This window comes from Hemitrygon akajei, chromosome 13 (assembly GCF_048418815.1).
Source record: "Hemitrygon akajei chromosome 13, sHemAka1.3, whole genome shotgun sequence".
In the NCBI taxonomy this organism is placed as follows: Eukaryota; Metazoa; Chordata; class Chondrichthyes; order Myliobatiformes; family Dasyatidae; genus Hemitrygon; species Hemitrygon akajei.
In genome coordinates this window covers 11,137,308-11,153,957 of record NC_133136.1, presented here as the reverse complement: position 1 = coordinate 11,153,957, position 16,650 = coordinate 11,137,308, and the positions used below count along the sequence as shown (strand labels likewise).

The 16,650-nt window shown below is 39.6% G+C and overlaps 1 protein-coding gene across 5 annotated transcripts in view; it reads right to left on the bottom strand.

Moving 5' to 3' along the window:
* The window catches only part of wdr7 (WD repeat domain 7), a 573,837-nt gene that overhangs the window by 362,397 nt on the left and 194,790 nt on the right, over positions 1 to 16,650 (bottom strand). For 3 of the 5 annotated variants that reach the window (XM_073064130.1, XM_073064129.1, XM_073064132.1), the window contains 2 exons: positions 10,911 to 10,979; positions 8,883 to 9,001 (listed from right to left, as the gene is read on the bottom strand). In XM_073064130.1, coding sequence (XP_072920231.1) covers positions 8,883 to 9,001; positions 10,911 to 10,979 — 188 coding nt within the window. The remainder of the gene's footprint in view (positions 1 to 8,882; positions 9,002 to 10,910; positions 10,980 to 16,650) is intronic. The other 2 variants (XM_073064131.1, XM_073064134.1) reach the window with 1 other exon arrangement.

Genomic DNA, 16,650 nt, shown 5'->3' with positions numbered 1-16,650 from the left:
GAGAAACCCGACGGTAGAGGCGCTAGGGAAGGCTACAAAATCAGACTTGGTAAATTTGGCGCAGGCATTAGACCTCACAGCGGTGAAGCCAGCAATGAAAAAGCAGGAAGTGCGAAGGGTCATACAACAGCATTACGTTGGGAAGAAGGTGTTTGCAGCTGAGGATTTGGAAAATATTCCCGAAAGGAGATTAGTGAGTGGGACAAATCAGGCAGAGTTGGAGAAAGCAAGGCTGGAACATGAGTTTAAAATAAAGCAGCTAGAAGTAGAAGCAGCTGAGAAGGCTGCAGAGAGAGAGAGAGCTGAGAGGGAAAAAGAAGCCGAGAGAGCTGAGAGGGAAAAAGAAGCCGAGAGAGCTGAGAGGGAAAAAGAGAGAGCCGCAAAGGAAAGGGCTGTGGAAAGAGAGCATGTGTTCAAACTAAAGGAATTAGAGATAGGACGGGATCGTGAGCTCCAGCTAAAGCAGCTAGAAATAGAAGCAGAAGAGAAAGAGAAACAAAGGAGCCATGAATTGGAGCTGGACAGGCGAAAGCAAGAGCGAAGAACTCAAGGGGAAGAGAGAGAGGAGGGGTTTGATATTAGTCGGGCGTTGAGGTTGGTCCCCCCGTTCGAGGAGACGGATGTTGATAGTTATTTCTTGCTTTTTGAAAAGGTGGCAGGGAATCAGCAGTGGCCCAGAGAGCAGTGGGTGGCGTTGTTACAAAGTGTGTTACGAGGAAAAGCACAGCGGGTATATACCGCGCTGCCCCCAGAAAGGGACGGAAATTATGCTCAAGTAAAGGAGGCCATTCTCCGAGGTTACGAGTTAGTACCTGAGGCGTATAGACAAAGGTTCCGAAATTTAAGAAGAGGGTGGAATCAAACGTATACCGAGCTAGCCCATGAGAAGGGTGTGCTCTTGGACCGTTGGTGCACAGCTGAAAAGGTGGCCGAGAACCATGGGCGTATCAGGGAGTTACCGGGGGAGGGCGTGGACCTCCTGTTGGGTAATGACCTCGCGGGTGGAAAGATCGGAACCGCCCTGATAGTTGAGGCCCCGCCCATGGAGTCCCCGAGCTATCGCGCATGCGTGGACACTCGCAGCCTGTCGAGAGCGGCGGCTGGGACAGCGCGCAGTTTGAAATTGGCCCAGACATTTTTACCGACCCTACACCACGAGGGTTCAGAGGGTGGTAAAACAGAAGGTAGTCTAGTAAAAGGGGGTAAGGGCGAGGAGATAGCTCCCCCCTTAGTGAAGAGAAAGGTCCTAGAGGTAGGAAATAAAGATGAGAAACAGATAAAGCTGTTAAAACGTCCAGAGTTGGACGTGGTTGATCTGTCTGGTTTGGCAGAATTGTTTGGAGAAGTTGAGAGTTCTAAAGATGTTCTCGATGGTCCCGAGAGTGAAATGAGGGCAGGCTTAGAGGAGAAGGGTATCCTTGCTGTGGAGAAGTCAGCTGACATGGCCGAGGAGGTTGTTTCAGCTCGCAGGGTAGCGCCTTCCCCAACAGGGGGCTGCCTGGAGAGTAACTGGAAGGAGGGGGGGACGTTAGAATTTGAAAAAGGTACGGGTGTTGAAAGCCTGGAAGAGGCCAATGTCCCGTTTGTGTGTGTCCAAGATGGGGATGCACATGGTGCTGAACCTAGTCACGGAACTCAAGGGAAAGGGGAATGTGTAGTTCCCAAATTGAATGAAGAAAATTTATAGGCTGGACTGATATCAAAAGCAACAACCAGGCTACAGAGACAATGGCTTGGTACCACAAAACCTGTGAATCAATTACAGGTTGTGTTGGAAGGTAAAGGGGCCCCACACGCTATTGTTATTCCAGAGTGTGGTGTGAAAAGGCAGAATTTGAAATGCTGTCTGAACAAAGTGGGATCGCTTGCGGATCTTAAATTGGAAACTAATAGCATGACGGGTCCTGAAGAGAAAAACGACAAATTGCCTAAAATTAAGGAATTGGGTGGTCTAAGTTTGGAACACGTTGATAAAATAACTCCTATGAAAGGAGCGGGCGAAAGCCTATTTCGCCAGGGTGCCCAAGATCGCCACGAGGGAATTAACCAGAAAAGAGGCGAGGGTTAATGGGGACGCGATTTTTAAAATAGCAGAAGCCGGTTTTAAGGGATTTTGACAAAGTATGTGAATAATAAAGACAACACCCATGGAAGCTTGACTGTTAAGTTTGAAAGTAACATAAAAATTAGTATTTTGCATGAACCTTTGTAGATGTATGTAAGCTAAGATCACACCTCCTTAGTTATGTTGCTGAAGAAAGCAAATAAATAAGGTGGTTATTGAGCTGAAGTTTGATGCTACCAGGCGTTAGTATGGCACATGAGGTTAAGGTATTAAAGAAAAGGGGCACTGTACTTGTTACCTGTTTAGATACTGACTTGAATGTATAACAGTAGTACTCTGTGAAGAGAAAAGCTTGTGTAGTATGTAGATTCAAAAAAAAAATTCCTGTGTCAACCTGTTTTTAACCGCTGGTTAAAAACCCATTATGGGGGGAGGTGTTATGCCGTTGGCCCCCTCCTTTGTGAAAATCGCAAGAACTCTAGTTAAGGGGGGTCAACTGACCCAAGAGAGAGAGACGTGCGGAAGACCACGTTCTCCCAAGAAGCAGAATAAAGGTGACTTTGACTATTGTCTCATGGAGACCACGTGAAAAGTCCTCGGGCAAAGTGGGCTGGTTGAGAGAGAGATCGCAATACCTGCAACTTGATTGACACCTGCGATCCCGTGAAGAAGTATAAAGGAGTGTCTGAGGGGAGGACCCTCAGACGCACCCAGATGCACCAAGGAAACACACGAAGGAGAAACGCTAGAAATCCTGCGACAGCGTTTTAATAGCTACAGCCGGTGGTGGGGTTCGTGTGCGTCCTTCCCTTGCCTGGGATTGGCGACTTCACCACGGAAGACGGCCTAGCTACAGGGGAAGCCACAGATGAGAGTCCATTCCCCCAACGAGACTTCCGACTACCTCCTACAGGTTGGAAAACCTGTCGGGTAAATGCTTCATGCTCTCTGTCTTTCTAACAAAAGTGCACCAACGCGACACTTCCGCCGGCAACTAAGTGAAACTGCCGTGATCTAAAAGACTTTTAGATATCCAGCGAACGATATAAAATCTACATTACCCCTAGACGACGATCGAGCTTGTGTTTTGAATGATTATTATTACACCGGTGTTTTAGATTGAGTTTTGACGATGTATATGATCTGAATGTTTTGTATTAACCATACGTTTGTGCCCCTTTTTGAATAAAACGTTTGAAAATCGTAGCATCCGACTCAGCTGACCCATCTATCTTTGCTGGTAAGTTACCTGGTTACGGGGTTTTCGTAACAGCTAAAAGAGAGGTAAAAACTAAAAACTGTAGGTTAGGAGTATTTAAAGTTATATCTTCATTTGCAATAATACCAAACAAGGCAGTAAGGGGATTTGGGACAAATTGGACCCTAAAAAGTTGTGAGAAGGTATGAAATACTTCCCACCAAAACTTTTCAATTTTAGGGCAAAACCAAAACATATGAATTAAAGAGGCATCAGCAGAGTTGCATTTATTACAAAGTTGAGAAACATTCGGGTAAAAACTGGACAGCTTCTGTTTAGAAACGTAAGCTCTATGAACCACTTTAAATTGTAGAAGAGAATGACGAGCACAGAAAGATGATTTATTAACCCGTTTAAGAATTTTATTCCATCTATCATCAGAAATCTGACAATCTAGGTCATCCTCCCAAGCTTTTTTTATTTTATCGAAAAAGTCTCGTCCAGAATCAATCAACAAGTTATAGATACCAGTAATAGAACCATTAACAAAAGGTTTTAAATTTAAAAGATCGTCCAGTAAATTTTTATCAGGAGCTATAGGAAAAGAAGTTAAATGGGAACGTAGAAAATCTCTAATTTGAAAGTATCTGTAAAAATGTGTTTTTGGGAGTGCAAATTTATTTGACAATTGGTCAAATGAAGCAAGAGATCCTGAGATAAACAGGTCCCAAAAACACTTAATACCTAGCTCATCCCAACCTTTTTATACTTTTTTAAAACTATTTTCATGAAGCATTGACTAATTGGACAACTGCTTAATTGGGACAAAATGTACTGGTCCCGATTGACTGGAATCCACTGTATTTTTTTTAAGAAAATGGTGGATGGGATGGGGGAAGGAGAAGATATGCAATCCAAATACTTATTCATTTAGAAAAGAGATTTCAAAATTAGGGAATGGCGAGGAGGGTTGTTCTTGAATACCAGGCTAATAATGATAAAATTTATTTTCATACGGTAACCTTTGGTTGTGTAAACATTAGGTAATAATTTTTTGCTCATATTCAAACAATTTAGTAAAATAATAGTCACTGCTGGTCTCCATTCAACTCTTATAATAATATCCTTTTTCTTCGACAAAACTGCAAATACAGTGACATTTTTGCCATAACAGCAGAGATGTGATGTCAAGGCTACCTTCTCATTTATCAAGCACCAAATACCATTTACCAGCCTCTATGAAATGCTCCAAAACTACAACCATCAGCAAAAAGTCAACAGGTAATAACACTGCATATTTTGCCATTTTTTCAAATAAACCAATAACTTAAAGTATCAGTTAGACAATGGGTCATGTAGAAAAGAGATTAGAGTTTCTGCAACATTTCAGAGTCAGAGAGTAATACAGAACAGAAACAGGCCCTTCGGTCCACACAGACCTCAGTCTCCTTCCTGCTAGTCCCAGTTCCCTGTGCTCGACTCATAATCTCCCAAGTCCCTCTCCTCCAAATGCCACTTAAATGTTGCAACTGTACCTGCCTTGACCACTTCCTGTGGCAGCTCATTTCATCTAATCACTTCCCTTTATGTAAAGAAGTAACCTTCTGGGTCTCTTTTAAATACCTCCCATCTTATCTTGTATCTGTGCCTGTAGTTTTGGACATCCCAACCCTAGAGAAAAGGACTATGACTGTCAAACTTAACCACACCCCTCATGATTTTGTAACTTCTGTGAGATCACCCCTCTTATTTTTTTATTGCTCCAGGGAATAACAATCCAGCATAGCTAACCTCTCCCTATAACTCAGGTCTTCTAGTCCAGTTAACATCTTTGTTACACACACAAAATGCTGGAGGAACTCAGCAGGTGTTCTGATGAAGGGTCTCGGCCCAACACATCGACTGTACTCTTCTCCATAGATGCTGCCAGGCCTTCAGAGTCCCTTCAGCATTTTGTGCACGCTGCTTGGATTCCCTGCATTTGCAGATTTTCTCTTGGTTATAACACCCTTGTAAATCTCTTCTACTACCTCTCCAGCTTGACGATCTCTTTCCTATAACAGGGTAACCAAAGCTATACACAATACTCCAAAATTGTGGCCTCACCAACAATTTCTATACTGCAACATAATACCCCATTCCTAAACTTGACACCCTGACTGATGAAGGCCAGCTTGCTAAATGCCTTCACCACTCTGTCAACTTGCACAGCCATTTTCAGTGAACTGTGCACTTGGACTCCCAGGCCTCTCTCGTTGAACATCACACATCAATGCCCTTCCATTCACTATATAAGTCCTACTCTGGTTTGAATGTCCAAACTGCATCACACTTACCTAAACTGAAATTCATTCATATTTTAAAATTGAAAATAAGGCATTTTCAATTTTCTGACTACAAGTTATGCAAGTTTAAAAGATGCTTACAATCCTTTTGGAAAAGTTAACTAATGATCAGAGCACACTTTCATTTTGGCATCTTATTGTAGCATGCTTTGAACACAGAGAACAGTTCAGCACAGGAAGAGATCCTCTGACTCACAATGTTGTGCTGGAATCAAACTGGTAATCAAATGCCCAACTACACTATGTTCATATCCATCTATTTCTTGCACATTCCATAAGGCAGTGGAGCAGAATTAGGTGATTCAGCCCATCAAATCTGCCATCACATTATCATGGCTGATTTATTATCCTTCTCAATCCAATGCTTCTGCCTTCTCCCTGATACCTTTGTCACAACCTATTAACCATCATGGGTTTATCTAAGAACCTTTGGAACACTCATATCATATTTCCTTCCACCATCACTCCATGCACCAACCATGCTGTGTAAAATACCTGTCTCACACATCTCCTTTGAACTTACAGAGTGGCATTCAAAAAGAAGAGTGGGGAGGGATATGAATTGCAGAAGAGGTTAAGGTTAAGGAAAATCCTGAAACAAGGAAGAGTGAGAGGACAACCAGGAAAATGTTAGGTCTTTTTAGCAATCAAAGTGGCAATCAGTGTAAGGAGTCAGAGAAAATCGGTGAGGTCTCCAAAGAAAACTTCAACGGGTGTTGCACTTGAAGATAGATGAAGAACAGTAGAATTGTAGATCAAGTTTAATTGTCATTCAACCATACATAAATACCCATGAATACAGCCAAATAAAAGTGTTACTCTGGGGCCAAGGCAGAAAACACAGTACCAACAATCACACACAGTACAAGCCACATATAGTGCATATAAGATAGGAAGTACTTAAAAGATATCAGTAACATACAATCATACAAAAAATATAGTTCAAGACCCTGAATCAATGAATGTGCAGCAGCCTTCAGTCTAACACAATACAGCTTGTCTTCTGCCAAGCAAACACTTGGGGGGGGGGGGGGGACAGAACAAGGGGAAAAACTTGGTGGGGGGACAACACAGGGGAACTTGGGGGGGGGGGGGAACAGCTTGGACACCACACCACACCACCTCCAGCGGAGTGCGCAAACTCTGACACTTCTTTCCTGGGCAGGTGTAACACCAACACCACGGCTGGAGGCCTAGTCATAAGACTGAGGCCATGCAACTCTCCTGCCATCATTCAGTAGTGGTATTAAATACCTTAATGAACTTATGTAGAATAAATCCCCACAACCTCATGCTGAAAATCCCAGGCAGCTGAGGGAGGTAGGGAGGAGATTGCCAGGGTCCTGATAAGGATTTTGAGATGTTGCTGGGTCTGGAGGACCTGACTTATAAGGAAAGATTAAATAGGTTAGGATTTTATTCCTTGTAACATAGAAGATTAAGAGGAGATTTGATAGAGGTATACAAAATTATGAGGGATCTAGACAGGGTAAATGTATGCAAGCTTTTGCCATTGAGGTTGGATGGGATTACAACCAAAGTCCTGGTTTAAGGGTGAAAGGTGAAAAGTTTAAGAGGAACATGAGAGGAAATATCTTCATTCAGAGGGTCATGAGAGTGTGAAACAAGCTACCAGCACAGGTGGTGCATGCAAGCTCGATTTCAACATTTAAAAGAAGTTTGGCTAGGTACATGGATGGTAGGGGTATGGGGGGGCTATGGTTCCAGTGCAGGTTGATGGTAGTAGGCAGCTTAAATGGTTCAGCATGGACTAGATAGGCCATTTCTGTACTGTACAGTTCTATGACCCTATGATGCCATGAGATGTCAGACAACTGGAGGAAATGTGGTACTCTTATTCAACAAGAGAGGTTGGGAAAGGCCAGGTAATTACAGGCCACTGAGTCAAACATCAGTGCCACAGAAAATGTTCTGAGGAACATTTAAATATGCATTAAGAGACAAGTAGGGTTATTGCTTTAGGTTTATTTGTCACGTGTACATCAAAACATACAGTGATATGCATCATTTTGCATCAACAACACAATCCAAGGATGTGCTGGTGGCAGCTTGCAAGCGTTGCCATGCTTCTGGTACCAAAATAGCATGCCTACAACTTACAAACCCTAACTCATATCTCTTTGTAACGTGGGAGAAAGCAAAAGCACCCAGAAGAAACCCACCAAATCACAAGAAGAACGTATAAACTTCTTATAGACAGCGCTGAGAATTGAGCCAAGATGTCTTCTAGTTGGACCTTAGAAAAAGTCACAGACTGGCAGGCCAGATCTTCTTGGATATCTTCAGCACCAGGGTTACACAAGATTTCATGCTCTGATCAGCAAGGATATATGGAGACCCTTAAAAACTATTAACATCATTTATAACAATTTGCCTCTTTAGCACTCAGTTACTTTTTGAACCTTGCTACTGGACTTGAGGATGTGTCTACAGAGATGGGTCACTTGCATTAGACCAGAGGTTACCAACCTGGGATTGACAAACCCCTCGGTTAATGGTAAGGGTCCCATGGCATTAAAAAGTTGGGAAGCCCTGCAGTGGACCCATGTAATTGCAGGCATCTGAGAATCATGAGAAGTGAATGCTGGAAATGGTTCTGGACAGTAGCCCACATTCTAACATGAACAAAGTCACCAGAGAAACACTGAAGCTAATGGACTTAAAAGTACTTTATACAACAACAGCGAGTAGCAGGCGTCATATTGAGATTCTTTCAGAGGAAGAGGCCTGTTCGACTCAATATTACATAACATTTTATGTGCTAAAGATCAAAATACAATTCTATAGTCACAATGGATCTACAATGCTTCCTTTGAAGAACAAATAGTTTTCACAAACCTCCTTCTTCATGCCCAAATTCCAGACACCCAAAATTAATGTTAATCAGCATCGTCTGGCTTGCAATCAACTCCAGAAAAACTATTGTTCAGGGCTGCATTTTAAATTCAATCTACAATCCACATTCATGTCTGAAGATTGGGTGCTGGTGAAAATGATACTTGCTGTATTCCCTAACTTCAGAATACATCCTAACAGTCACCAGTAATATTCAGCCTCACAATACTTAATTTAAAGCAGTCTCACTATATACTTATAACAAGTCTATGTTACAGCACTTTGTGTATTTATTCATTTCAAAGCAAACCATCAGATGACAAAAAAAGCTGCATCAATGGACACGATACAAAACACTTGAGAATCAGCAGGAATCAAAACAGTATTCCATCACTTAATCATCTTAGCACAATCCTACCTCTAAACACCGATCTTGCCATCTCCGAGCCAACATCTCCAGAAGCGGAGGCCGGAAATTGTTCTGTCCAAGGTGATCAGGAAGCATGACACAATGCATGGCTGCAAGCTGACTCCAACCTACAGAAGCAGAGCAAGTGTTTCGTTAATGACAGAATTAAGAGGCATTGACTATTGATCTAAATTTCAGCAAGTTTAATAGTCTGGTGCACAGTTCATTCAAAATGAGATTTCAATAATTACAGTCAGCTGAAATTACTGTTGCCTTGGTCATCTTTAACATTTCTCATATCTAGAAAAAGGCTCCAAAATACTTTTCAATGAAAACATAGTTAAACCCATTTGAAATAATTATTTACTTTTAATGCAAATATGTTTAGCAACAAGTGGAAGTAAGCAACTTTTTAATTTTTTTCCAAGATAAAGATCAACACAAACTAACAGGGATCCAAACCAACACATACAAAATGCTGGAGGAACTCAGCAGGTCAGGCAGCATCTATGGAAATGAATAAACAGTTGATGTTTCAGGTCAAGATCCTTCATCAGGACTGGAAAGGAAGGGGAAAGACACCAGAATAAGAAGGTGGGAAGAGGAAGGTGATAGGTGAAGACAGGTGGATGGGAAAGGTAAAAGGGTGGAGAAAAGGAATCTGACTGGACAGGAGAGTAGACCGTAGGAGAAGAGGAAGGACAAGGAGATCCTGAATGAGATGATAGCAAAGTGAGAAGAGATGAGGCCATAGTATCGAATAGAAGAAGAGGGGAGGGGAAGGGAATTTTTGGAAGGAAAAAGTCAATATTCAAGCTATCAGGTTGGACAGCTACCCAGACGGAATACTAGGTGTTGCTCCTCCACCCTGAAAGTGGCATCATCTTGGCACAAGAGGAGGCCATAAACTGACATATCAAAACAGGAGTGGGAATCGGAATCAATATGTTTGACCACAAGTATGTTCCACTTTTGGCAGATGGAGCTGAGGTACTCAATGAATCAGTCCCTCAATTTACAACACGTCTCACCAAAGTAGAGGAGGTCGCATCAGGAGCACCGATGTTGCCCAAGCCAACAAACAAACCTAATCAGTTCTAAAATTATGAAAATTACTGATAATGGGACACCAATTCATCTAGTCATACTATGGCAATCTTGTTAAGTACAGCAGCGACGAAATTAGGAATATTACAGATAATAAATGCACAAATTTGACAAACTACTCAACAGGGATTATGAAACATTATTCAGCAATAATTATCCTCAATATTTTTTATATTTGCATCAGTAATTATACATTCATATCTTATTTGACCAATTATTAACAAGATTACTAAAATTATTATTAAAATGGAATAAGGATCTCTGATGTCTTGAAATAATTTCAAGTTAAATTCTAACTACAGATTTCTTTTAAATCATTGAAAATGATATTAAAAGGAACATAGTTCTATGCTTTCTGGTGTAATTCAGTTCCCCTTGTTACCATATCTCATGTTTTAAAACTTGTCTTTAAAAGTCAATCTGACAGACATTTGAAAATTATTATTTCAAACTAGCAATTTACGCACTCTTTTGTGTGCAGATTCTCTGCCTAATGTGACTAGAATGGTATTTCATTGTTTTGCATCCAAAGTCAAAATGTGTAATTTCTGAAAAATGTTAAGCAAGGGGCAGTTGAACTATGCCACTCATTACACTAAGTCTATTGTTTGGCCAATAAACATCTCCTTTTGGCACTTGTGATAGTTTTGGATGTTTGTGTATGGATGCCAGCACCAGAAATATTTCTTTCAAGATCAGAATTAATCTAATGCCTAACTCTTATGTACTGAATTTTAATGAATAAAAACACTACTTTATTTCCTCAAATAAGAAAATAAAGATTCATTAACAACTTATCTTATTGCAAGAACACTAAGCAGATTCCCTCCTGCGTGGATGCACTTACCTGTGAGTGAATAATGCTGCGTGGAAAGTAGCTAATGAAATTAAAATAAATTTTGTTAAGGTATTAGAGAGGGAGGAGAATACCTTCATTTACTGAGGGGCAGCTATGTAAAACAGTGCCAGAGCAGACAGCCTCATTGACAGCAACAGCAGCTTGGAGAGGAAAAGGAAGACAGAAAAGAGAAGCAGAGTAACTTTTAGAGGATAAAATAAAAATAGTAGCATTAGTAAGAATGGAAAAAATGAAACAATAAAGCTACATATAATGAGTTTTATCTAAAGCAGTGTAAAATTTGCATTGAGGAGAATTCCCAATGATTTCAACCAAAAGATCTTTAAAAATAAGCAAGACATTCTTAACACTTGTTGTTTTCCTTTGAAGCTCTTAAAGTATTGGCATATAATAAAATATTTAGCAAAATTTAAACAATATGCATCAGAAAATACCTGAACACTAAAACTTTTCTTCTTAATCTATTAACATTGCAGATATGTAACTGAAGTTGCATTTGTGCAAAAATTGCAGTGTGTTTTCTTCACATGCAAGTTTTTTTTAAAACTCTTTTTGATACCAAAAGCAATTTATTTTGGAATCCAGTTTTATTCAGAGATAACATTATTTATATAAACCCTGAATTGCAAACAGTAGGATTTTATTGACTTTTATTTCAACCCTGAATTGAATACCCATTCCTAACTGTACATGAACCATTCGAAGGAAGTGAAATAAAGAGATAAAATACTATCTAAAATCTTTCTTCTGGTGATATTTAGCATAGCAGTTAGTGTTTGGGGTTCAACTCCTTCCATTGTCCATAAGTAGTTTGTACGCATTCCACGTGGCCATGTGTGTTTCCTCCAGGTGCTCTGATTTCCTCCCAAATTCCAAAAACACACAAGCAATAGTAAGAGTAAGCAAAGTGTGGGAACGTTATGTTGTTGCTGGAAGCATGGGTGAGATTTGCAGGCTACCACCAGTTCAAATTCAGGCTGAGTTGGTCATTGACGCAAACACATTTCATTGTATGGTTTGTTGTTTCAATGTACATGTGACAAATGAAGCTAATTTAATCTAAAATCACATCTAAAATGCATTATTTTCATCTTCCTTGAAGTTCTGCATAAGCCATTTTCTCTGATCATTAAGCGTCTGTTGTAGACATATAAGTACATATTGATTGTATATGTTCAAAGGCATGCATTTGCTTTCACTATTTCCCCTTCAGTTTAGATTGTTGGCGTGTTGGAACATCCAACTAATGGCATCAGTCACGAGGCAGTTTCTCAATTTTTATGCTCCATCAGGGGTTCCAAACCTCAGGTCCATGGACCCTTCGGTTAATGGAAGGGGTCCATAGCATAAAAAAGGTTGGGAACCCCTGACATAGAGTTAAAACATGTTTGGGTGAAAAACATCAAGCATCACCCTAACATGAATATTAAAGAAACATTCAAACAAATTGGACATTAATGTTCTTGGAACAACACTTATAAGTTTAGAATCACATTCAAGTAGTGTTTAAAAAAGTAGTTTGCACTTTCATTGTAATTTTATCTTACTCACTGATTATAAAATCACACAACACAGACACCAAGTCTTTCGACCCACCTTGAAAAGTCATGTGGAGGCCAAGTCAATGGGTATATTTAAAGGTTGATAGGTTCTTGATTAGTAAGGGCATCAAATGTTATGGAGAGAAGGCAGGAGAATGGGACTGACAGGGATAACAAATCAGCAGACTCGATGGGCTGAATGGCCTAATTCTGCTCTGATGTCTTATGGTTTTGCTCATGTCAAACATGGGACCTCTCTATGCTAATTCCATTTGCCCACATGCACTCCATATCCCTCCAAGCTTTCCCTCTCCAAATACCTGTTCAAATACCGTTTCTAAGTTCTAATGGTTTCTGCCTCCACCACCTCCTTTGCCGGCTTGTTCCCAGAGATTCATCATGTTCTGTGGAAACACTTAAATTCAGATCTCCATTAAATTTCTCCTTTTCCACCTTATTCTGTGCCCTCTGGTTTTCAATGACTCTGCCCAGGGAAAAAGATTATCTATGCTCCTCAAGATTTTATAACCCTCAATAAGATCATCCTCTCAGCCTTCTATGTTCCAGAAGGAATAAATGAGGTCAATCTAGTCTGTTTTATAGCATCAGCCCTCCATTCAGTTGGTCTCATCTCCACTCTCTCTATTGCCACCATATGCAGTGTGAGTGATCTAATTCATCTTTATAACATCAGCTCTCCATTCCAAGCAATTTCCGCTGCACCCTCTCTATTACTAGACACATGTATAACTGTACTCAATCTGTACAAACCTCCAATCTTGGCAATATCCTGGTGAATTGCCTCTATAATTGTGTGAAAAGTTTAAACAGTTAAACTTCTAAGTAGAAAACCCAAAGAGTAATCATTTTATAATCAATAAATATGATAAAATTATGACGTAAGTACAAGAGCAAGTGGACCAAATGTTGAAGATGGCAAAGAGAATATGGATGTTTTTGCAATGGGAATGAAGTACAAGAAGCTTTGCCACAACTATACAGGATGTTGGTGAGCTTGCACTTGAGGAATGTACAGTTTTCATACAGGCCATACCCTCATCTCACTACTAACATTGGACAGGAGTTCAGGAGCCTTGGGTCCCACACCGCAGGACCACCATGTTCAGCAATAGTCATTACCCTACAATTATCAGGTTCCTGAACCCACATGGATAACTTTGCTCACCACATCTCTGAACTGATTCCACAACCTACACACTCCCTTTCAAGGACTCTACGACTCATGTTCTCTCAGTAATATTTTCCTGTAAATGCCTACAAGAAAATTAATCTTAAGTTAGTATATAATAACATGTATGTACTTTGATAATAAATTTTACTTTGACTTCCTTATTGATGAGCGGATTTAGTTACCAGGAACAGCACAACTAAGGTTCACTGATCAAGATGAGATGCTCATCTGATAAAGTTCAAAGTTTAAAGTAAATTTATTGTCAAAGTTCACAAATGTCACCATATACTTTCCTGAGATCCATTTTTTTCTCAGGCATTCACAGTAAAACAAAGTACAATAGAATCATTGAAAAACTACACACAAAGTCTGAACAATCAACCAATGTGCGAAGAAAGACAAGCAGCAAATACAAAAAAAGTTAAATAAATACTGAGAACATGAGTCTTTGTTTTCAGTTGTATTTATATATTTAACTTTTTTTTATTTGTAATTGCACACTTTGTCACAGTAGAAAATAGGCCTCAACTCAAGAGTTCAGATCTGAGAGAATGCCAGTCAAAAATGCAAGAATCTAAGAGCATTTATCAGGGGAAATACTGTGAGGATTTGTCAGCAAGTGGGTAAATTACATCAAGGGAACAAAATTTCGTTGCCACTTAAGACTGCCATGAGGAGAAACTACTTCCCTCAGAGTACTGTGAATCATTGGCATACTCTCCCCCAGAGAGCTATTGATGCCAAATCACCAGGCATTTTGCCGCAATAGGCTGCTTTTTGCATTACTGGGAAATCTAAGATTATGGAATCTGGATAGGAAAATGGAGTTAAGATCACAAATCGGGTTAACTGTGACCTCACTGAACAGTCTGACAGGCTCATGGGGCTATTTAGTCTCCTACTGCCAGTTCTTATACGCATCCTCTAGAATATTGCTTCAAATCTAGTTACAATTTTAGGCTGATTTTTCTCGATTTAATGAACAGACTACTGTATTTGTATACTAATAACAAAATAATCTGAACAAAACTGCTTAATTTCAACAATTAGAGAAATGTTGAATGTACATTCTCAGATATGCTTTAAATCTAATTTAAATTAGAAAAACTAGGTGCTAAAATGCCGAAATGAATAAAAAGAAAGAAGGAATTGTCATTTGGGATGAGGTCTGATGAAGGAAATTTGATTAAATGAAATGAATCAAATCGAAAAGTGAATTAATTTCAAACACTTAAAAGTAATCAATTTACAAGTCAGGCATAAATCAACATTTTTATGAGAAAAGCATTAGCAATAATGAATGGAAATGGCATGCTTTAAAGTGTGCAATCTCCACCTCAACTGAAATGTCAACTTCTGAAACTGACCATAAAACGGCCAGATACATGAAAATCCAGAATCACAATCAGGTTTAATATCACTGGCATATGTTGTTAAATTTGCTAATTTTGTGGCAGCAGTAAAATGCAATACATAATAATAGATTTTAAAAATCTGTGAATCACAGTGTGTGTGTGTATATATATTTTTTTTTAATAGTTAAATTACATTAGTGGAAAGAAAGTAAAAAAAGTAGTGAGGTAGTGTTCATGAGTTTAAGTTCATTCATAAATCATATGGCAGAGGGGAAGAGGCTGTTCCTGAATTACTGAGCGGTGTGCCTTCACGTTTCTGTACCTTCTGCCTGATGATAGCAATGAGAAAAGGGCATGTCCTGCATGATGGGGATACCATTTCTACCATACCTTTACATTCAAGACTGTTTACTGTCACTTCAGAACACAAGTAAAGGAGAACAACATAATTGTTACTCTGGATTTAATGCAGCAAAAAAAAATACACATTAAGACATAAAATAATAAAAAAAATTAAAAACAAATACACAAGATAGCTTACAGTGTATACATTGATTGAATGCTTGTCCACAAAGTGACATCAGTGTCTGTACATTTGGTGATTCTGACAAGAAATGATAAAGTAGTGGTGGTAGGGGGTGTGGAAGGGTCAGTAGCGAGTAGTGGGTGGAAGCCTTATTGCTTGGGGAAAGTAACTGTTTTTGAATCTGGTGGTCCAGGTCTGAATTTTAGACTCCTCACTGATGGAAGACAAAATGTCCTTAAGCAGAGTGGGTAGGATCCTTCACGATGTTACTGGCCTTTTTCTGGCATCTTTCATATATGCAGTATGTCCTTGATGGCAGGTAAGCTGATGCCAGTGATGCACTGGGCAGTTTTGACTATTGATTATAGTAGTTGCTGTAATACAAACCCTTACTCAGTCACCTGGTTCAGTCAGTAGAAGAAGAGATCATGGAACATGATCGTGGATCATGATCATGAAGGGATTTAGCAGTGAGAATGTTATTTTCAATAGCATTCAATGAAAACTACCGAGGACTGGCATCACGGTCAGCTAGTAAGTTTGTTTGTTTGTTTGTTTGTTTATTTATTTATTTAGTGATACAGTACAGTAACAGACCCTTTCAGCCCATGAGCCCATGATGCCCTATTATACCCATCTGACCAATTAACCTACCAACTCATACATCTTTGGAAAGTAAGAGGAAACCTGTGTGGTCATGGGAAGAACATACAAACTCCTAACAGACAACAGCAGGAATTGAACACTGGTTGCTGGTATTAGTGTTATGCTACAGTAAGAATGAGAATAAAATTAGCCTTAATCTGATGACAGTGAAGCTGCAAATGGAGAAGAGATGAATATTGAGATATTTCAATTTTAAATGTAAAGGTTTGGAAGGCCTTAGTTTAAAAATAACAATTGTCAAATGGCAAGACTTTTCTAGATCTATTTTCAGGACTGCATGAGAGGATAAACAAAATCCTCAAGTTGATCAATTAGATAATGTAAAGAGAAAATACTCCTTCAAGGGTGTTGAGCAGTTTATAATAGGCACAAGATTAAGTATGTACATAGATGAAGCACGAAAAAACTAACACAATACATCACATCAAAGGCTTCCTGCGTGACTTGCTGCTGTGTCACCTCTCTCATAGCAATATAGCCTTGTATAAACTTATATTTTAAAACACTAAATGAATTGTGAACAATATTGTA